At 48.6% G+C, this 23,425-nt stretch overlaps 1 protein-coding gene across 1 annotated transcript in view; it reads right to left on the reverse strand.

Annotated features, from left to right (window-relative positions):
• The window catches only part of LOC146809097 (neural cell adhesion molecule 1-like), a 62,051-nt gene extending 39,102 nt beyond the window's left edge, over nt 1-22,949 (reverse strand). Inside the window, exon 1 of the mRNA XM_085615893.1 lies at nt 22,507-22,949. Within this exon, the coding sequence (XP_085472019.1) occupies nt 22,507-22,558 (52 nt within the window). The 5' untranslated portion in view covers nt 22,559-22,949. The remainder of the gene's footprint in view (nt 1-22,506) is intronic.
• Between the last annotated feature and the right edge of the window lie 476 nt (nt 22,950-23,425).

Consider the following 23,425-nt stretch of genomic DNA (forward strand, 5'->3'; position numbering starts at 1 on the left):
TTATATTCCATTGAAAGTTTTCTTTTCAATAAAAATGTCAAAAAATATTTCCTTTCGTACTATTAACCACTAAAATGTTTTTGAGAAAAAAATTAATTTAATAGCTTATTGCCTGCCAAAGGAAGAATGTGTCATTTATTGTGAAAAAAACGTACCTCCATATTTTAATTTGCTCTATTTTTATTCAAAACATATTTTCGCATGTTTTTACGCTCATCATTGTTTTGTATTAACAACAAAAAATTCACAAAATTTACAAGTTTTGTACATTTTTACGCAATCTGATGAATGCTGCAGAACTGAAGTCCAATCTGTCGCACATCTCTACTAAATATTGAAAACAGTGGCTGAGGAAAGTTACAGTTTCTACAGCACTCGTATTGAGTACTGAGTAATGTGTACACAGGAAAATGGATATGGAAGCTTTAGGAGCTGTCCATACGTGGAAATAGATCTTGATTTTCCAAAGCTATATTAATCATATTGGATACATTCATACCATAGAACATTTGAACTATTTAAAATACCGAATTACAACTTTATTATATTAACGCAGACCACTATGAACATCCCTCATCATCAGAGATCTGATAATGACCTATAGGTATCTCAACCCATAGCTCATGCAGTGTGTGACCTTTGGCACATTAATCACCCATGAGTTTCTTCTTCGAGGCTAAAGCTTTGGTCATTTTTGGAGTTGTTATGCTTCCTGATTTCTCGTCAGTCTCTCCTGTGACGTTTCATTCCTTTCTCGATATTTGTTGTGTTATGGCCCCTGCTTGTATTTATTATATAATGGGATGTAGGAGAATTGTCTGTCCTCTTCTCTATGTTTTCATTTCTGTACTTCATTTTGTTTGCTCGGCCTATATAAAATATTTCATCCAGTCCTGGTTAGCAGTCTGGAAAAGTATTTTCGTATGCCAGCCTGTGTTTATGGGAACATTTTTAATATCAATCAATCAAGGATTTCTAAAGCGCAACAAATCACCCGTGAGGGTCTCAAGGCGCTGGGGTTGCTAGCTGTTTTGTAGTGATCTGTTCATTCGAACAGCCAGGTATTGATACCCTTCCGGAATTGCTGAAGCGATGGGGTGGTCCTGAGGTGCAGGAGAAGGTTGTTCCAAGCTTTGGCCGCCAGGTGGGAGAAGGAGCGACCTCCGCTGTTTCCTCTGTAGATCTGGGGGGTGTTTGTAAGGAAGAGGGAGGCGGATCGTAGGTGTCTGGTCGTTTGGTGGCAGGTCATGAGTTTGTTGATGTACGCTGGTCTTTCATTGCACAGGGCTTTGTATGCCCCAGTCAACATCTTGAACTGGCATCTCTTCTGAATCTGGAGCCAATGTAGCTTCTTGAGGTGTGGTGGGATGTGGGTCTGTCTGGGGAGGTCGAGGATGAGTCTGGCCCCTGAGTTTTGTATTTAATAAGGACAGTTCTTTGTTTTTGCTGAGGAAGGGTGTGGGTGTGCAACAGTAATATACCATCAGCTTGGAGTTCCTCTCTCCTTTCCTATCACTCAATTTTCAGGACCATCTTATCTAAGAATACAACACCCTTACAAAAGGCCAAGCAGTTCAACAAAGTAATGGAGAGGACTTCTTCTGGGAGGACCCTCGGATACTATCTTGAAATCACAGGATGTGTCACGTGATACTTGGAAGGTTAGAAAGTAAATCTCTTGGTTCCAAAAACATAAAGAGGGACCCTTAATTACTTTTGCTTAGGAGCTTAAAATTCCCACCCGTCCATATTTAGCATTGCCCCAGAAAATGCCAAGCTGTGTACCACTACCTCAAACAGTTTTGGGGATTGCACCCCTTGGCAAAACAAGGAGTTTGTTGTCTGAGGCTATCCACTTGGGGCTCAAAGCTGATGCCTTTCCCTGACACCCTCCCAGGAACAGATGTTGTGGTTGCTGACGGCCTTTGAGACTCCTTTAATTGATAAGGCCCCTGGAGATGAGAAGGGACAGAACAGTGAGGCCCACAAAGAGCCAGTGAGTGATGTCTCTGATGGCCATCTTATGGCACACTTGGTGCCTAGAAGCTCAGTATTCAGAGTACGCAAGGAGGTGGAGGTTGGCACCTGACTCTTGCGCTCAAGCTGTCATTAGACTGCAAAGTTTGAGTGCAGCTCAGAGCCATGAGAGTCAGTGCCAGAACAGGATTGGGACATTTATTTATTTAGAAAGTTTTAGAAAGCGCGAACATGACCCTTGCGGGTATCAGAGAGCTGTACACACGGTGAAAACATGAATAAACTCCATACAATAGAAGTCAGTATAGTAACACCACAAGGAGTACACAAAGAAGATCAGGGAACTGGTAGTGGGCCACACTAGATCCATTTCTCCTGTTGTGTAAAATATTTCCTGTAACATTTAGTAAAACAAGCAAAGTGAACTTGACACAACATAATACAATAATTGACAAACCTGAAGGGTGAGGGCCCTCGGGTGAAACAACAATTAACAACCAGACCTAAAATAAATGGAGAACAATAAGTTGGGAGAAATGTCAGGTCTGTCAGCAAGGGGACATGTAAAAGAGAACACGATGATGCAGTTAATGAACACTCAGGAAAATCGATTTGGCCTGTTTCTTGAAATGGGCAGTGGAAGGATTGGCTCTCAACTCCGAAGGAAGAGCGTTCCAAATTCTAGTTGCCAGTCTAGAGAAAGCATGTTTGTACGTACTTTTCTTCTTGAATTTGGGTGGTTTCAAGAGAAGTGTGGACGTACTTCTTAGTTCCGATTACAGCCAGAAAGAACGAGCTTGTTCGCAAGCTAGGCAGGAGTGTTGTAATGCAAGGCTTTATGCGCAAGGCAAGCATTTTAAAACGAATCCTCGCTTCAATAGACAGCCAATTAAGCTGCAGAAGATCAGGTGTAATGTGATCGTGTTTTTTGGAGCCTGTGATGAGCCTGGCCGATGCGTTGAGAGTGGCTCTAAGAGGGGCCAGGCTCATTTTAGGAAGCCCCGCAAGGGTCACCAGAACATATTCAAGACGTGAGATCACCAGGGATTGTACTGCAGGTTGTAAGTCTTTGGTCGGAAGGAAAGGTTTGATTTTCTTGTGGGTGTTAAGATGAAAGTTGGCACCCCTAATAGTGGCACTGATGTGAGCTTGCATGTTAAGTAGTGTGTCTAAGGTAATGCCTAACGATTTAGCGAAATCAACCATGTGAGGGGTGAGGTTAAGGGCTGTGAGTTGCTTTAGCCAGTCCAGGGTAGGTGCAGAGTGATGGTGGGGGGCAATAAGCAGGAATTCAGTGTTGAGGGTATTCAATAAAAGATGGTTCTGGGCTATCCATTGTTGGGTTTGTGAAAGAGCTTCATTTAGAATTTTAATGTCATCTAGAGAGGAAATCTTCAAGTAAAGTTGTGTGTCATCCGCATACATAAAGAATGTTAGACTGGTTCAGAATGACAGTGAGAGGTTCCATAAAGAGGGTGAAGAGCGTGGGCGAGAGTGCGGATCCTTTCGGAACTCCAATCCTGACCTGGGTACTGGAACAAGGGACTGGTTGAGTTTAATCCTTTGAGTGCTGTTGTGTAAGAAAGAGGTAAACCACTTTAGGACCGGTCCCGCTACACCCATCCTCCGTTGTAGAAGATTAATCAAGGTTCCGTGTTTGATGGTGTTGAAAGCAGAAGACAGGTCCAGAGGGATTAGAAGACGAGGGACATTCTGAGCCTGGGATTTCAGGGCGTCATCCACAATGTGCGTTAGAGCAGTTTCCATACTATGCCCTGCTCTGAAACCGGATTGATAGAGGTCCAGCAGTTTAAATTTCTCTATATGGTTGCAGAGCTGCTTGTTGACACATTTCTCGAGAAGTTTGGCTAATGTCATGATGTTAGTGATAGGTCTGAAGTCGTTGGGATCAGATAAATCTGAGTTGGGCTTCTTGGGTATGGGAGTGACTCGTCCAATTTTGAGGCAATCAGGGATGTTCCCCTGCAGTAGAGATTCATGAATAATCTGCGACCAAAGAGGTAGAATGGCCAAGTTGAGATCTTTAAAAAAAATTGCAGGAAGTGGATCATTGAAGTGATTGGCCGGTTTTACACATCTTAGGTGAACTGTGTTTCACACTGTAAAGCCTCACATAGTGCCACAGGGAATACTTTGATAGCCCTGGCCTCTGCTGATGCCCAGTGGGGCAGTCATTCTTTTTCACTTCGTGTCTTTAGCGAGAGGTAAGAAGATGCAATTTGGTCACTTAATGATTGTCCATGGTGCCAGGTGCCCTCAGTGCCAATCCTGCCTACCCGCTCGAACCCACCGGAGCAGGTGCAGAGTTTGGAGGTAACAGAAATCCTTCATTCACAGAGGGGAAACCACCAGCACAATGTCCTCCATCTTATGGACAGTGTGGGGTAAGACTTAATCAGTCGGTGGATTTTACTCCCCACATAGCATTTGATCTAGAACTTAGAGGGTTTTCACTTACCACCAACCTCTCATTCAGCCCCACTGTGTGATCCTGGGCCACTCATCACTTTAAGCTCCCTTACATTGAGGTGCATCCCCTCCCAATGCCTAAGCATGCAGAGGCAGCGGATTGACAGGGAGAAGACAGCCTCAGACACCCCCCCCCCCCTCAACCCACCCTAAAAAAAATAGCAAAATGTCAATGTTTCGAGCTAAACAAAAACACTGAGGCAAACAATGGCCGAGTGGCCCTTCCTGGCGGTGAAGCCCTGCTCGTCAGCACTATTGTTTTGAGGAGATAGGGCATGGCGGCGTCTTAAAATAGATGTTGCTATTGATAGCACGGGGCAGATGCGACTCTTGCCTTGGCTCGCGAGAGGATGAGTCCCGAGCTTTGGGGAGATTGTTATTAAACATTTAATAGAAGCAGCTTCCGGTGCGGACTCCAATGCCTTCCTGTATTGTTCTGGGCCCCCAAAAGGAAGAAGGTCCTGGCTTTAGGCCCAAGACCGAAAAACTTGGCTTCTACCCGCAGCTGAATGAGGCCATAGGGAGATGGGAAATGCCCCGGCGGGCTGACAGGACTGAGATACCATCAGGCTGCCTCGTGCCAGGCTCTCCGAGCAGCACACGGCATGGACTGCCTGGCACGTGATGGAGTCAGCCACTATGGACTGCCTGGCATGCGATGGAGTCAGCCAGGCTCTCTGTGCGGCAGGTGGCATGGACTGCCTGGCACGTGATGGAGTCAGTCACTGTGGACTGCCTGCCATGTGATGGAGTCAGCCAGGCTCTGTGTGCGGCAGGTCGCATGGACTGCCTGGCACGAGATGGAGTCAGTCACTATGGACTGCCTGGCATGTCATGGAGTCAGTCAAGCTCTCTGTGCGGCACGTGGCATGGACTCCCTGGCACGTGACGGAGTCAGCCAGTCCTTCAAGGCTTGAGTCTTCCTTGAGCCAAATGTCTGACTCTGGCACGTGACCCCTGGGGACTGGCAAGCTAAAACAGTGCCAGGCTAATCACCTGGATACAGTCCCTTTCCTCCTGAATGTTTTTTTGGAGAGGCTGCCTCAGATTGGCCTGCCTGGCACGTGATGGAGTCAGTCACTCGCGGCTGGAGGTGGACAAAGCTTGAGTCTTGCTTGTGCCAAACGTTTGACTCTGGCTTGTGCCCCACGTGGATGGGCAAGCCAAACCCGAGCCGGGCCAAGCGCCCAGGCCAGCCACCCCCCTCCCTTATGTGATTTTTTTTATTTATTTTAGAAACGATTACTTTCAATGAATTACTTCAAACACAGTCATATACTCTTATATTTTAAACTGAAACACATATTGTGAAAATAACTTTTTTAATATTAGAGAATTTTAAAGAGTCTTTATTATACTATCGCACGGCATTTGTTGCAGGAATTACATGTCAAATTGTTTGAGGTCTGAACTAGTGCGTGTGTCTTGGGGCCAATGCCGAACCAGAGACAGGGACAGCACAGAAGCGGTGTGGGGGCGGGGGGGGGGGGGGGAAGAGAGAGAGAGAGACGATGCACAAAGCACGGAGGGGGCTGTCAAAAAGAGCGATAGAAAAACAGAACAGATAGGAAGCAGTGGGAGAGCATAGCATGGAGAGAGAGAGAGGGGGACAGCGCAGAGGGGAGAAGAAAGACAGGGTTGAAAAGGACATTACGCGGTGGGAGAGGATGTATGACGTTACAACGCACACTTTTACAACGCATGAACTTACAACGCATTTTTTACAACGCATAATCCATTACAACGCACTACACTTACAACGCATGACACTGCAACGCATTTTTAAAAAATACCTTTACAACGCATACCATTACAACGCATAATATTACATTGCATTTAAGGTAAGTATTAGATAGTATAGGGGTAACAATTACTATTCTAACTCCAGGGGGTGCAACAGTAGGGTAAGTGTTGGATAGTATAGGGGTAAGAATTACTATTCTAACTCCAGGGGGTGCAACAGTAGGGTAAGTGTTGGATAGTATAGGGGTAAAAATTACTATTCTAACTCCAGGGGGTGCAACAGTAGGGTAAGTGTTGGATAGTATAGGGGTAAAAATTACTATTCTAACTCCAGGGGGTGCAACAGTAGGGTAAGTGTTGGATAGTATAGGGGTAAAAATTACTATTCTAACTCCAGGGGGTGCAACAGTAGGGTAAGTGTTGGATAGTATAGGGGTAAAAATTACTATTCTAACTCTAGGGGGTGCAACAGTAGGGTAAGTGTTGGATAGTATAGGGGTAAAAATTACTATTCTAACTCCAGGGGGTGCAACAGTAGGGTAAGTGTTGGAAAGTGTAGTGTAATATTATGCGTTGTAATGGTAGGCGTTGTAATGGAATGCGTTGTAAAGGTAGTTTTTAAAAATGCGTTGTAGTGTCATGCGTTGTAAGTGTAGTGCGTTGTAATGGATTATGCGTTGTAAACAATGCGTTGTAAGTGTAGTGCGTTGTAACAGTTGCGTTGTAAAGGTTGTTCCCCGGTGGGAGAGCACACGGAAGAGAGATGGCATAGAAGAAAGAGAGAACGCATACAGGGGAGAAGAGCGCGCACACAACTGAGAGAGAAAGACCCAGAGTAGAGGAAATGGAGAGAGCACACAGCCAAGAAAAAGAACAGAAGAGAGAAGAGGGGAGAGCACACAACTGAGAGAGAAGGAAGACACAGAGGAGAGGAGGAGGAGAGAGCACACAACTGAGTGAGAAGGAAGACACAGAGGAGAGGAAGAGCAGAGAGCAAACACCTGAGAGAGAAAGAAGACAGAGGAGAGGAAGAGGAGAGAGCACACAACTGAGAGAGAAAGAAGACACAGAGGAAGAGGAGGGAACACACAACTGAGAGATAAATAAGACACCGAGGAGAGGAGGAGGAGAGAGCACACAACTGAGAGAAAGACGACACAGAGGAGAGGAAGAGGGGGAGCACACAGCGGAGAGATAAATAAGACACAGAGGAGAGGAAAAGGAGAGTGCACACAACTTAGAGAGAAAGAAGACACAGAGGGGAGGAAGAGGAGAGAGCACACAAGTGAGAGAGAAAGAAGACAAAGGAGAGAGCACACAACAGAGAGAAAGAAGACACAGGGGAGAGGAAGAGGACATAGGACACCACTGAGAGGGAAATAAGACAAGAGGAGAGAGCACGCAACTGAGAAAGCAAATACAGAGAAGAGGAAGAAAAGAGTGAACGCACACAACTGTGAGAGAAAGAAGAGCGGAGGAGAGGAAGAGGAGAGAGCTCACAACTGAGAGAGAAAGAAGACAGAGAAGAGGAAGAGGAGAGAGCACACAATTGAGCGAGAAAGACGACAGAGGAGAGGAAGATGAGAGAGCACACAACTGAGAGAGAAAGAAGACACAGAGGAGAGGGAGAGGAGAGAGCACAGAACTGAGAGAGAAAGAAAACACAGAGAAGAGGATGAGGAGAGAGCACACAACTGAGAGAGAACGAAAACGAAGGAGGGAGCACACACAGAGAAGGACGACACAGGGGAGAGGAAGAGGAATAGGACACCGCTGAGAGGGAAATAAGACAGAGGAGAGAGCACGCAACTGAGAAAGCAAAAACAGAGAAGAGGAAGAGGAGGGAGCACAGCACTGAGAGAGAAATAAAACAGAGGAGAGAGCACACAACTGAGAGAGAAAGAAAACGAAGGAGGGAGCACACAGAGAGAAAGACGACACAGGGGAGAGGAAGAGGAATAGGACACCGCTGAGAGGGAAATAAGACAGAGGAGAGAGCACACAACTGAGAGAGAAAGAAGATACATGGGGATAGGAAGAGGAGAGAGCACACAGCAGAGAGAAAGAAACACAGGCGAGGACGAGGAGAGAGCACACAACTGAGAGAGAAATAAGACAGGGGAGAGGAAGGTGAGAGTGCACCCACCTGAGAGAGAAAGAAGACACAGAGGAGAGGAAGACAAGAGAGCACAGAACTGAGAGAGAAAGAAAACACAGAGCAGAGGAAGAGGAGAGAGCACACAACTGAGAGAGAAAGAAGACACAGAGGAGAGGAAGAGGAGAGAGCACAGAACTGAGAGAGAAAGAAAACACAGAGGAGAGGAAGAGGACAGAGCACACAACTGAGAGATAAAGAAGACAAAGGAGAGAGCACACAACAGAGAGAAAGAAGACACAGGGGAGAGGAAGAGGACAGAGCACACAACTGAGAGAGAAAGAAGACACAGAGGCGAGGACGAGGAGAGAGCACACAACTGAGAGAGAAATAAGACAGGGGAGAGGAAGGTGAGAGTGCACCCAACTGAGAGAGAAAGAAGACACAGAGGAGAGGAAGACAAGAGAGCACAGAACTGAGAGAGAAAGAAAACACAGAGCAGAGGAAGAGGAGAGAGCACACAACTGAGAGAGAAAGAAGACACAGAGGAGAGGAAGAGGAGAGAGCACAGAACTGAGAGAGAAATAAGACACAGAGGAGAGGAAAAGGAGAGAGCACACAACTGAGAGAGAAAGAAGACACAGAGGAGAGGAAGAGGAGAGAGCACAGAACTGAGAGAGAAAGGAAACACAGAGGGGAGGAAGAGGAGAGAGCACACAACTGAGAGATAAAGAAGACAAAGGAGAGAGCACACAACAGAGAGAAAGAAGACACAGGGGAGAGGAAGAGGACAGAGCACACAACTGAGAGGGAAATAAGACAGTGGAGAGAGCATGCAACTGCGAAAGCAAAAACAGAGAAGAGGAGAGAGCACACAACTTAGAGAGAAAGAAGACACAGGATAGGAAGAGAAGAGAGCACACAACAGAGAGAAAGTAAACACAGGAGAGGAAGAGGAGAGAGCACACAACTGAGAGAGAAAAAAGAAAGAGGAGAGGAAGAGTAGAGAGCACACAACTAAGAAAGAAGACACAGAGGAGAGGAAGAAGAGAGATCATGCAGGGACGAGAACAAGCACATACCCAATTGAGAGCACACATGGCTGAGAGAGATAAAGAGCTTTAAGTTGAGATAACAATAAAAACAGGCCCCAGAGAGAGACTTTGGACATGGAGTGCAGAGAGGGGGAGCACGAGAGAGAGGGAGAGAAAGAGAGACAGAAGTTAGAGGATGGTGGGGGAGAAGAAGAAAGAGAACACAGGGCAGAGAAAGAAAGATGAACAAGACATACGAGAGAGAGAAAGGAGGGAGGGAGGGAGAGAAAAGGAACGCACATTTCAGAGTGAATGACAGACTGCCGAGGAGAGAGTGTTTTACATGTGCATGATCAGTCTCAGCTGCACACTTTGTTGCTAAAGCTTCAGAAACAATAGTCTAATCTTTGCAAGTGATGTGAGATGTGTCTTATAGTTATGATGACCAGTAACCTTTCTCTCGTGAAATGTCTTGGTAAGATAGCACAGTGGGCTAATGCAGCCACTGCCGAAATTGGGAAACGACAGAAGACATTCAAATCTTAGCTCAGTCCAGGCTTTCATTACTCTGAGATCCCTGAAATGAGCCTCACTGCCTATTAGTAATACTTGTGCCTACAACACTTTTAGACTTAGGTGATATGAGGTTAGATGTACGAAAATTTGTAATAGCCCTTACCAGAAAAAAAAATTTATGAATGTAATTTGGTAATCGCTATTACTAATGTATTAAATTGAAATCGGGCCCTCATTTCAAATTAGCGATTTCTAGTGGGTCGCAAAGAGTCCCACCGCATGAATATTAAAGAGGTGGGTTGCAATTTGTGACCCACTGCGATTCGCTGTCGTCACAGAGCGGTGTCCTGCTGGGATCAGCTGCCCATCATATCTGTGACTGCCTTTAAATAAAGTAAAAAAAAATTCAAACGCAGCCCGCTTTACTTAAAGGAATGCATTTCAAAGAAAAACGAAAGGTTTCATTTTTCATTTTTTTAAGAGTAGGCAGTGATCCATGCGACGACTACCTGTGGGACCGCTGCCTGCTGTTAAAAAAGATTCTTTCCAACATTCCCTAAAGGTGAATGGGTTACCACCAATTTTTAATTGGTGATAAAGTAAAAATGTTTTGCGATCACATTTCGATCGCAAAACATTCGTGCGATTCAGATTCCTATTAGGAAGGAACGCCCTGAACACGCCTCTTCCAAATAGCAATTCTGTTTTTTCCTACGATTCGGCAACAAGTTACCAAATCGCAATTTGGTGTATGTACATCACAAACTGCATTTTTGCTGTCACCAACGGCTTGATTCTGGAAATCGCAGCAAACATTATTTGTACACTTTGCCCAAAGAGCTGCACAGGGGAAGCAGTTACTGTTGGTGTTTCTTTACCAGGAAAGAGTTTTAAGCGTGTATGGGGCCTATACAACACTGCCCTGTGTATGACAGGATTCAGAGATGTGAGTGCCTAGCCCCGGCCCTACCGTCCCTAGCTCTCCAATGCGCCTCTTCTCTCAGACTAGGTGGCCCTGCGTCCCATACCAAGGAAGCCTTCGCTGGGCGGCCTATGGTGTGGGCTCAGCGCCCGCATCCTAAAGCACGCACCTCCAGCGCAGACTGACCCACGCGATACACAGAGGCCTAGAAGGAACTCAGCGGGGGTGCAGCACGTGCAGTTGCACCGGAGCGCAGAGGTCTGAGGGGCCCACTGAACACTGGTTATTGCAGTATTTCACAGTTTAAACTGCGCCCAGGTGGCACTAGGGTCCATGACACGCTGTCTAAGCCCAATGAACTTAGATCTACTCCATGCTAGCAGAGCTGGGGTAATGTCAGTCGCATGCCAGGCAGAGTCTAGGGTTTCAGGACCCCTTAAGTGACTGAGATAAAAAAGTAACATTTCCTAGCCTGGTCCAGGGTTTAGTTAGAAAGTTAGATGAAAGTGCGGAAACGGCCTGTTTCCGGATACAAGAGCAGACACGCCGGCCAGAGCCAGAGGGCGCTCATTCTACTGCTTGCAGGAAACGAAGGGCTTCCAAGCGCTGTAAAACATTCAATATTACCGACAGAGAGCCGTGGCCATGCCAGGGACCTGCTCACTGGAAAACAAAGCCAGGGGTCAGGAAATCACACTGGCTCTTGTCTCCTGTATTTTTCGTTCTTTCACGTTTTTGTTTCTTACTTTTTCTCTTTGTTTCTTTCTCTTCCCTGTTTGCGTTTTTTTCTCATGGGATTTCTTTCTTACCCCTATCTCTCTTCCTTAACTTGCTGCCAGCTTTCACTTTGCGCTTTCTATTTGCTCTGACAGCCTCTCTCTCTTCCACTCACGCTTTCTTTCCTCTGCTCCATTGTCTGCTTGCACAAGATCCCTTGGAGAACGCCTGGAAATGTACACAAACGGCACAGTAGACACTATGCAGGAGCACGCACGGTATCAACTCACAAAAGTATATTTTTCACCATTTTTATTTTAGATCTGTACTCTACATCCTCATGAAACTCAGAGGTGTACTAATTGCATTCCATTCCCAGCATAAAATGTAATTTATTGAAGGAGTACCTTATCAGGATGGTAAAGGAGCTCCAGGGCACCTGGAAACATCCACAAATCAGTGCTTAATTTGACCCGGTGGTTGCAGGTGGTTGGGGCCCGCTGGCACTCATTTTTGAAACCAATACGTATACTTCCTCATCGGACTTTGACTCAGAGCAGGAAGGAGAAAAGCACAACAGGGGAAAAGAAGCAAGAAAAAAAGAAGGACGGGGAAAAACGTGACAAAGGAACCTGCAAGAAAGAGGCAGGGAGTGTCTGGTGGTGGATTACATAGGCATGAGCTGGAATCAAGACTACGCAGCCTTGGTATCCTCTCTCGGGCATACAATAATGCAAGCCGTGGGCTTCCAAGCCAGTCTTTGCACCCCGGCACATACTCTCTTACAAATTAAGCACAGCACAAACGTCCATGTTTGTGGAAGTTATCAGGCGCTTTCATGGTAACACAGCTCGTGGGCTGGCCACAGGAGTAAATTTGATCTACAGGCGTGAAGTAACTGAGGCACAATGCATATCAGGACGTTATTTCTACTCACAGTTCGATCAGGAACTACAAACTGGCTATTAAATCTTCACAAGCTGCCTTTTACAACCTTAAAATAACCACGGCAAAATCTAAATCCAAAGAAATCTACTGCATAGTTAACTCCCTGATCAAACCCCTGCCCCCAGTCACAGATAACAACAACTCACCAACCAAATGCAATGATCTGGCGGAATTCTTCTTCCAAAAAATTAATAAAATCTATCTTTCCTTCCCCAATCCCCCCTCTGACTCCCCTGGCCAGAACTTGCACCTGACTTCTAATTCTTCCAAGTGCCTAGAGTCTTTTCCCTTGATAACTTTGGAAACCGCACAGACACTGGCACAAAAAATAAAATCCGGCTCCCCATGCGACCCTGCCCCCCCAGGCTCACTGAATCTTGCCAGCACGGCTATCCTCCCCACGCTCCTGGAGCTCACGAACTCCTCCATAATCAGTGGGATAGTCCCTCCAACATGGAAACATGCTATGGTGCGGGCCCTGCTGAAAAAGCCTTCTTTAGACCCAGCTAATCCTAGCAATTATCGTCCGATCTCGTTACTCCCCTGGGCATCGAAAATTCTGGAGAAACATGTCAATACCACTCTGACAATGTTTTTTGAAGAAAACCATCTCCTCGACTCCTCCCAAACAGGTTTCCGTACAAAACATGGGACTGAGACGGCGTTACTGGCTGTGACTGAGGAGGTAAGACGGCTCTTGGATCGAGGAGGATCAGTGGCAGTGATCCTCCTCGATCTAAGTGCCGCATTTGACACGGTGCATCACAAGATCTTGCTAACTCGTCTTGCCAACTTAGGAGTGACCGGAGATGCCCTGACATGGTTCAATTCTTTTTTGTCCAACAGAACCTTTCAGGTCTTCGATGGCACATCACGCTCATCCATTCGTCCCTTGGGATGTGGAGTCCCCCAGGGCTCCTCCTTAAGCCCTACGCTCTTCAACGCTTACATGAGGCCACTGGCTGAGGTTGTCCGTCCGCACGGTGTAAAGATCATTTCCTATGCGGACGACACCCAGCTGGTGGTCTCCCTGGCAGAGAAGAGCGGCCTCCAGGCACCACCAGACCTAGCGGCTTGTCTGGAGGACGTAAAGAAGTGGATGATGAGCTCCTGCCTAAAGCTGAATGACGACAAAACTGAGCTGATGATCCTGGGCACAGCCTCCCCCGTCTCCATAGAGCCGAGCTGGCCATCAAGCATGGGAGTGGCTCCACCCTCCAGAGATAACATCAAAAGCTTAGGGGTCTGGCTCGACAAGTCTCTGAGCTTTAACACACAGGCCACTAAGATCTCAGCCACCTGTTTTGGCCTCCTCAGGGTGATCAAGAAAGTCCTTCCCCTCCTCTGCTTCGAGGCCAAACAGATAATTATACAGGGCCTTATTCAATCCCGCTTGGATTTCAATAACGCCCTATACCTGGGAGCCCCGGATTACACCCTGCAGAAGCTCCAACGCACCCAAAACTGTGCTGCCAGGGCACTGTTGGGCATCCCCCGGAGGACCTCAGTGAGAACCAGCTTGAGGACCTTGCACTGGCTACCTATCAGGGACAGAGTAAGATTCAAATCGCTCTGCATTGCCCACCAGACTTTCTGGGAAACGGGCCCAGACATCAATCGACCCCTGATTTCTCCCTATAGGCCGAATAAATCCCTCCGCTCTTCTACAGCATTCCTGGCCGAGACCCCCAGAACTCGCAGAGTTAGAGCAGGAGGCCGCTCCTTCTCGTATAACGTTTCCAAACTCTGGAACTCACTCCCTTTGCAGCTAAGAAACAACCCCAACCTGACCACTTTTCGTAAACAGCTAAAAACCCTGCTGTTTAATGCCTAGCTAGTAACCTCAAGAGGGCCCCATCTGTTCCAGCGCCTGGACGCCTCAGGGCAACTGTAGCGCTTTATAAGTCAAATTTTCATTTCATTTCATTTTATGTTTGCACAGATGCCCAAAAAGATTTGTGCTGGTATGTCATAATCTGTATCAAGTCTCACCACCAGAGTCCAACTTCACCCAACAAGTCAGAAAGTGTCAAGGCCTTCACTCAAAAGGCTGCACATCAAAGGTTTTACTTAACTGGATATGGCGTTGTGTGGACTTCTCCTAGAGTGGTAAGGGTATGCGTGTGTGGCAATCTCTGCTCAGCCACTCCTGGTCTTAACTGCACTAAAATACTTTTATTTATTTTAAATTGGTTTAGTTTTATTAATATTACTCAATGGGATTAGAGAACAAAATTCTGCAAGGCACCCCTCAACTATCGAATCAAGAAAACATGGCCCTTGGTAGAAACCACAGCAGGGTTTTAATACCGGAAGTGTCCAGGGAATCAAATCTTAAGATCGGTCTAAAGGGACAGATAGTTTTCATATCGCTGATGCAATGCTAAACATAAAAAAACTGGGGACTCAAATGTCAAAAACAACAATTTGACAAAAAGAGAACCAAGCACTTTGTGTGGAACCACACACCTTCTGCCCAATCAAAGCATGCAGACCTGGCTACCAATGTGTGGGCAGAGCCCAAACCCCTCACCTGGTGGTGCTCCTCAAAGCCCTTCTTTAGGTTGATCACATAATATCTGGCAACAGCTTCACTGTCAAGCCCGCCCCAAAAGCTACCTAAACAAGCATTGGCATAGCCAATAGGTCTCGCCTTTGAGACCTTATAAGTGTTTAGCAATGCAACAGTTGCATAACTAAATACTTTTAAGGTCCCGAAAGCGAGACCAATTGGCTATGCCAAGCGGCCCTGCAGCCGCGAAAGTGATCGCGATCAAACATCAAAGCGGCCGCAGTGAAAGTAATCGCGGTAAAGCGCGGCGCGCGCGCTCGCGCACATGCACTGTAGCTCTAGGCTGGCCTGGTAGCACTTTTTGGAGCCCTCTCAATAAGTCTCGCCAGACCAGCGCATGCGCTGGGTCAGGCGAGACCTACAAATATAATGATGGAGTCACCGGAGCAAAACCAAGGGGTCTACGTCATAAACACTGAATACCATCCGTAGAACCCATCACTGGGGCTCACTTGAACGTACAAATACGCAAAGATGTAGGTAGAGATCAGCATCCCTCCCTATCCCATGACACTGCTCCTCACGCCCTCAAGCCTTACTCCTACATCCCACCCCCCCTGCCCCTCCAGTACCGGGCGGTGTTCTGCCTACGCTGTACTCTTCACCGACCTTCCTGGGACGCGATCTAGCACCCCAGTCTGAGAAAGACTTTCTAGGCCACTGAAGAAGTGATGTCAGACAATGATCCCCATTGAAACTTCATTCGTGACCCCAGGACTGCCACGCATTGAGATCTGTCGGTCAACAAATGCAGAACGTGAGGGACATTCATGTGTGGACGTCCTTGTGTGGTTTCAGGGCAGATCCCACATTGTATGTGCCCTTAAGATGACGATTGAGAAGCCATAGAGCACATTGCTGTTTCACAGGCGTGGGACCCGGGCTGGTATCAATCTCCTTGAATACGTGTCAAGTTTACTGGGAGTTGCTTTTGAATCATTGAAAGGGCTGGATATAAAGAGGGCACCGACATGCTGATTCCCGGACAGTTTTTGTAATTAGAGAATCCATGCGAAAGACTGATGAAATGAAGGAGTCCTTCTTTGGGCTCATAAATAGGAACAGTGATAATGACATTATTCAAGGGGCGCTTTTATGCCTGGGGAGGATTTTAACTCCTTGAGGGCTTAGGCAAGTTATGTTGTTGCCCTTTCCCCCCAGGATCAAAGAATATGAATAGCCAGCAGCAAGAACACAGTAGGGTACAGACACCCCACAGAGGCAGAACTCACCAGATCTTGTATGTGTAAAGAGCAGAGGTGCCTGTAAAAGGCCATGGAAATACACACAGTGCCAGAAAGGTGCCTGTAACTGAGGATAGGTGTACAAACAGTGACAGAGAGGGGCCTGTAAATGGCCATGGAAATACACACAGTGACAGAGAGGGCCTGTAACTGTAGATAGGTGTACAAGCAGTGACAGACAGGTGCCTGTAAAAGGCCATGGACATAGTGACACAGAGGGGCCTGTAACTGAGGATAGGTGTACAAGCAGTGACAGAGAGGTGCCTGTAAATGGCCATGGAAATACACACAGTGCCAGAAAGGTGCCTGTAACTGAGGATAGGTGTACAAGCAGTGACAGAGAGGGGCCTGTAAAAGGCCATGGAAATACACACAGTGCCAGAAAGGTGCCTGTAACTGAGGATAGGTGTACAAGCAGTGACAGAGAGGTGCCTGTAAATGTCCATGGAAATACACACAGTGACAGAGAGGGGCCTGTAACTGAAGATATGTGTACAAGCAGTGACAGAGAGGGGCCTGTAAAAGGCCATGGACATAGTGACACAGAGGGGCCTGTAACTGAAGATTGGTGCACAAGCAGTGACAGACAGTTTCCTGTAACTGAAGATAGGCATACAGACAGTGGCAGAAAGGTGCCTGTAACTGAAGATAGGTGTACAAGCAGTGACAGAGAGGTGCCTGTAACTGAAGATAGGTGTACAAGCAGTGACAGAAAGGTGCCTGTAACTGAAGATAGGTGTACAAGCAGTGAAAGAGAGGTGCCTGTAACTGAAGATAGGTGTACAAGCAGTGACAGAAAGGTGCCTGTAACTGAAGATAGGTGTACAAGCAGTGACAGAAAGGTGCCTGTAACTGAAGATAGGTGTACAAGCAGTGACAGAGAGGTGCCTGTAACTGAAGATTGGTGTACAAGCAGTGACAAGTGTTTGTACCAGGCTTCCCTTCAGAGGGGAGGGGCCGGGCGTGGTAGTTCAGGCTGGACTGTTCCTATCGGAGAAGGATCAAAGCTGATTCACATGTGGCCAGTAGTTGTCTAGCGTGGCAAAGTGGGCAAAAAACAAAGGACTTGGATTGGGCCCAAGCATTGCCAGTATCTGAGACTACTTCCTTGGAGGTTTAAGACTGATTTACATACGGCTGTTTTATGTCTAGGGTGGCTTGGTGGGCAAAAGAAGGATGGACTGGAATGCAGCCCACAGTACTTACCCATTAATTCAAACATTCCACCCACCTATTTTTTTCATTCCTCATTCTAACAAATGTTATGCATAGACAAGGGACACAATGACAGGAAAAGTGCCTGTAGCCGGTCATAGGAATGGATACAGTGACAGTGGAGGGGCCTGTAAATGACACTAGACATACATCCAGTGGCAGGAGAGGAGCCTCAGCCTATATCCAGCCTTAGGCGCAGTGACAGAGGAGGGGCCTGTAAATGACAGGGGACATACACCCACTGGCAGGACAGGAGCCTCAGCCTATATCCAGCCTTAGGCACAGCGACAGACGAGGGGCCTGTAAATGAAAGGGGACACACACCCACTGGCAGGAAAGGAGCCTCAGCCTATATCCAGCCTTAGGCGCAGCGACAGAGGAGGGGCCTGTAAATGACACTAGACATACATCCAGTGACAGGGCAGGAGCCCTCGTCCAACCTTAAGCGCAGCGAAAGAGAAGGGGCCTGTAAATGACACTAGACATACATCCAGTGACAGGACAGGAGCCCGCGTCCAACCTTGGGCGCAGCGACAGAGGAGGGGCCTGTAAATGACACTAGACATACATCCAGTGACAGGACAGGAGCCCGCGTCCAACCTTGGGCGCAGCGACAGAGGAGGGCCTGTAAATGACACTAGACCTACGCCCAGTGGCAGGAGAGGAGCCTCAGCCTATATCCAGCCTTAGGCGCAGCGACAGACGAGGGGCCTGTAAATGACAGGGGACATACACCCACTGGCAGGAAAGGAGCCTCAGCCTATATCCAGCCTTAGGCGCAGCGACAGAGGAGGGGCCTGTAAATGACACTAGACATACATCCAGTGCTCGCAGGAGCCCTCGTCCAACCTTAAGCGCAGCGACAGAGGAGGGGCCTGTAAATGACACTAGACCTACGCCCAGTGGCAGGACAGGAGCCTCAGCCTATATCCAGCCTTAGGCGCAGCGACAGACGAGGGGCCTGTAAATGACAGGGGACATACACCCACTGGCAGGAAAGGAGCCTCAGCCTATATCCAGCCTTAGGCACAGCGACAGACGAGGGGCCTGTAAATGACACTAGACATACATCCAGTGACAGGACAGGAGTCCTCGTCCAACCATAGGCGCAGCGACGGAGAAGGGGCCTGTAAATGACAGGGGACATACACCTACTGCCAGGAGAGGAGCCTGTATCGAACCTTAGGCGCAGCGACAGAGGAAAGATGCGTCTGTGATTGAACGCCGACATACACCTTGTTAGAGAGAAGTGCTTGATACTGGCCACATACATGGATACAACAAAGATTCAACTGGGCATAGACATAAAAGCAGTGAGAGCACCGGTGCGTGTGACTGGCCGTGAGTGACAGGAGAGGTGTTACTAGCTCACCGCAGGCACACAGTCAGTGACAGGAGCTGTCCGGGCGCGGCGCAGAGCCTACAGTGTGTAAAGTCAGTTCGCTTAACAGGGAAGTTTTCAGAGTTGTGCATCATTTGACAGACAGCACCACTAAGAACCGAACGCGGCAAATCTTGCTCCGCGTTTCTGAGCTGTATTGTCTGACAATAAAGCACTAACTCAAAGACATACTGGGTTAAATGAACTCACTTTACCACTGCAAGCACGAACAGACAGGCGATTGGCTCTGCCTGAGTCAGCCACGCCTATGAGGAAGGGTTTGAAGATGACCCCAGGCGCCAAGACAGTTACAAGAAGCAGTAGCTGAAAGTAGGCATAGAGAGAGTTACAAGAAGGTAGTAGCTGCTAGTAGGCATCGAGACAGTCGCAAGAAGGAAGTACCTGATCGCAGGCATAGCTGATCGTAGGCATAGAGATAGTTACAAGAAGGTTGTAGTTGATAGCAGGCATAGAGACAGTTGCAAGACGGTAGTAGTTGATCGCAGGCATAGCTGATCGTAGGCATAGAGACAGTTGCAAGAAGGTAGTACCTGTCTGCAGGCATAGAGACAGTCGTAAGACGGTAGTAGCTGCTCGTGGGCATAGCTGTTCGTAGGCATAGAGATAGTTACAAGAAGGTTGTAGCTAATCGTAGGCAAAGAGACAGTTCAAGAACGTAGTAGATAATCGTGGGCATAGACAGTTGCAAGAAGGAGTAGCTGCTCGTGGGCATAGATACAGGGATAGAAGAAAAGACTGTGGCTGACCCTAGCATATAGTCAGTGACCGGAGACGTGCTTGTAGCTGACCACGGGCACACAGTGAGTGAGTGGCAGAAGATGTCATAACCCCGGCCTGTCCAAGGAAGCTTCAGAACAGCTTGAGTCATTTTATGATTTACGGGGCATCAAATAAAAATACAAAAGTGGAGATAGCCAGCCATTCGCTGAAAGGACCCGACCCTCCTGGAACTGCGGTGGACACCCGCACTAAATCATGATCCTAAAAGGACAGCACTGCAGCTCCGTCCCCTCGGTGCAGCTGTAGTGTGGAAGACCTTAGCCTGCAGGGATGTAGTCAGCACTGGGGTCACTGGTCAGCACCTGTCCGCTTTGGATTCGCCTTTCTGTGCAGTGTGGTAGTCAGCACTGGGGGAGGGTCACTTGTCTTCAGGACAGCGATCAGCACTGGATGCAGACAACCATGGAGGTAACCGCTGCTCACCACTGCAATAGTCAACCTGCAGGTGCCCTTTGTCCACACTGCACCTGTCAGCTTTGGATTTGCCAGGTGCAGTGTGGTAGTTAGCACTGGAGGGGTCCCCTGTCTACAGGAAAATGATCAGCACTAGATGCAGACAGCCATGGAGGTGACCGCTGCTCACCAGTGCAAAAGTCCACCTGCAGGGGTGCTTTGTTCACACTGCACCTGTCAGCTTGATTTGCCTTTGTGTGCAGATTGGTAGTCAGCACTGGAGGGCTCTCTTGTCTTCAGGACACTGATCAGCACTGGATGTAGCCAGACATGGAACTGGTCGCTGTTCACCAGTGCAACAGTCAACCTGCAGGTGTGCTTTGTCCACACTGCACCTGTCAGTTTTGATTTGCCAGGTGCAGTGTGGTAGTCAGCACTGGAGGGGTCTCTTGCCTTCAGGACAGTGATCTGCACTGGATGCAGACAGGCATCGAAGTGGTCGCTGTTCACCAGTGCAACAGTCAACCTGCAGGTGTGCTTTGTCCACACTGCACCTATCAGCTTTGCTTTGCCTTTGTGTGCAGTGTGGTAGTCAGCACTGGAGGGGTCTCTTGTCTTCAGGCCACTGATCAGCACTGGATGTAGCCATCCATGGAAGTGGTCGCTGTTTACCAGTGCAACAGTCAACTTGCAGGTGTGCTTTGTCCACACTGCACCTGTCAGTTTTGATTGCCAGGTGCAGTGTGGTAGTCAGCACTGGAGGGGTCTCTTGCCTTCAGGACAGTGATCTGCACTGGATGCAGACAGGCATGGAAGGGGTCGCTGTTCACCAGTGCAACAGTCAACCTGCAGGTGTGCTTTGTCCAAACTGCACCTGTCAGCTTTGCTTTGCCTTTGTGTGCAGTGTGGTAGTCAGCACTGGAGGTGTCTCTTGCCTTCAGGACACTGATCAGCACTGGATGTAGCCAGACATGGAAGTGGTCGCTGTTCACCAGTGCAACAGTCAACCTGCAGGTGTGCTTTGTCCACACTGCACCTGTCAGTTTTGATTTGCCAGGTGCAGTGTGGTAGTCAGCACTGGAGGGGTCTCTTGCCTTCAGGACAGTGATCTGCACTGGATGCAGACAGGCATCGAAGTGGTCGCTGTTCACCAGTGCAACAGTCAACCTGTAGGTGTGCTTTGTCCAAACTGCCCCTGTCAGCTTTGCTTTGCCTTTGTGTGCAGTGTGGTAGTCAGCACTGGAGGGGTCTCTTGCCTTCAGGACACTGATCAGCACTGGATGTAGCCAGACATGGAAGTGGTCGCAGTTCACCAGTGCAACAGTCAACCTGCAGGTGTGATTTGTCCACACTGCACCTGTCAACTTTGCTTCGCCTTTGTGTGCAGTGTGGTAGTCAGCACGGAGGATGCCCCTCGTCTGCAGTGTAGTGGACAGGGCTGCAGTAGTCCCCTAGCCTGCAATGGTGTGCAGTGCAGTGCACCCCGTCTCCAGGCAAGTGTCTAGCACTGCATTCCTCCTCAGGAGGTACCTCAGTCGGTTGGGCGTCTCTTATCCCCAGCGTAGCGAGTGGAACTAGAGAGGTGCCTTCTTCCAAAGCAGTGGCCAGCGCACGGGTGCCCCCCTCTTTGCAGTGCAGGGGGCTGCATTCTCTGCCCTATCAGCAGGGCAGAGGTGACCAACAGAGGTGCCGCCTGTATTTTCTACAGTTCATTTATCTGGGGGGGGGGGGGGGTCTCCGCTTTTCCTGGTGCGTTGGTCAGCACTGGAGTTGACCTCTCTGTGCAGTGCAGCATACGCACTGGAAATGCTCTCGTCTCGCCACTGCAGGGGCCCGGACAGAAGGTGCACATCGGGTTTCACTGTAAAGGTCAACGGTGATGGTGTTCCTTGTCCGCAGTGCAGTGACCCTGGTCTACAGCGCATTGATGAGCACTGGAGGTGACCCATAATCCATAGTTCTGCTGTCAGCACTGGCTTACCACTGCAATGTGGACAAGAGATTAGCACTGAAGCCCTCCCCGCTCTCTAATGTTGGAGCCCTCCTATCGCCAGTGCAGAGGTGAGCAGTAGAGACGAGGGTGCCCCTGTCTCCACTGCTGAGGTCACCAAGGCTTGTGTCCATCCTATCTTCACTGTAGTGGTCAGTACTGGATTCACCCACCGCACCTCCAGTGCAGAGGTCAGCACTGTGGATGCCCCCATCCCTTGTCTCCAGTGTAGTGGTGTTCCCTGGGGGTGCCCACTCCTCTTATCGAGTGCAGTGGTCAGTACTGTAGGCGTCCCTCCCATAGTGTCCAGTGCAGTGGTCAGCACTGGAGGTGCCTCTCTTCTTGTCCCTAGTGCAGTGGTCGGCACTGGCGGTGCCCACTCCCCCCTTATTCAGTGCAGTGGCCAGCACCGAGGTGACCCCTCCCCTTGTATTCAGTACAGTGGTCAGCGCTGGAGGTGCCCCTTACCTGAGGAAGACATGATGATGAAGGCCAGGAGTGCCATTTCTGCAGGTGCCATCGCCGTCTCCTCCGGGGCAAGGGTCGGTGTGAGGGTCTCAGGGGAAGACAGAGGACGGCCGCCGCTCTCTAGCGAGGGCGAGGGTCTCGGTCTTTCAAGGGTGTCCGGAGATGTGGGGTGCGTGCCGGCTGGGAGGTCTCTGTCCGGAGATGTAGTGTGTCTGATCGCCAAGGTGGTTCCTGTGGAGATATGTGAAGGGTTCTTTCCGGGGCAATGCTCTCTCTCTCTCTGGAGATGCGAGTGTCTCTGTCGGTGGTCTCTGTGCGGTAAGGTGGTCCCCGGTGAGGGATGAGGTTCTCTCCGGTGAGATGCTCACTCTCCTGAGATGCGAGGACCACGGTCAGGTCAGGTGGTCTTTGCCCTAGTCTTGGGGTGCTCTGAGCTGTGGACCTTGCAGCCTCCACGCACGCAACTTTATACCCTGACCCCGAGCTCTGCCCACAGCCCCTTCCTGCCCCTCTTATCGGACCCAGATCTCGGCACGTGCACCACTTCAGCAGCAGCATCCCCCTGGCGCCATCCAGCCCCCCGCACCTCCTCCAGGGCCAGGCGAGGAGGAGGGGGAAGGGCCTCTTCTGGCGCGCGTCCACGACCTTTTATCTATGGACAGGAACAAACTATCTGCATCTAAATATATTTCCATCCAAATGGTGTGTATTTTTAGATCCATCTCTGTGTCTGTCTGTCCTCTGTCCCTCCGTAGGTCTATCTATCTATCTATCTATCTATCTATCTATCTATCTATCTATCTATCTATCTATCTATCTATCTATCTATCTATCTATCTATCTATCTATCTATCTATCTATCTATCTATCTATCTATCTATCTATCTATCTATCTATCTATCTATCCACCTAAATTTCT

The sequence above is a fragment of the Triturus cristatus genome, chromosome 7, assembly GCF_964204655.1.
Source record: "Triturus cristatus chromosome 7, aTriCri1.1, whole genome shotgun sequence".
NCBI classification, from domain to species: domain Eukaryota; kingdom Metazoa; phylum Chordata; class Amphibia; order Caudata; family Salamandridae; genus Triturus; species Triturus cristatus.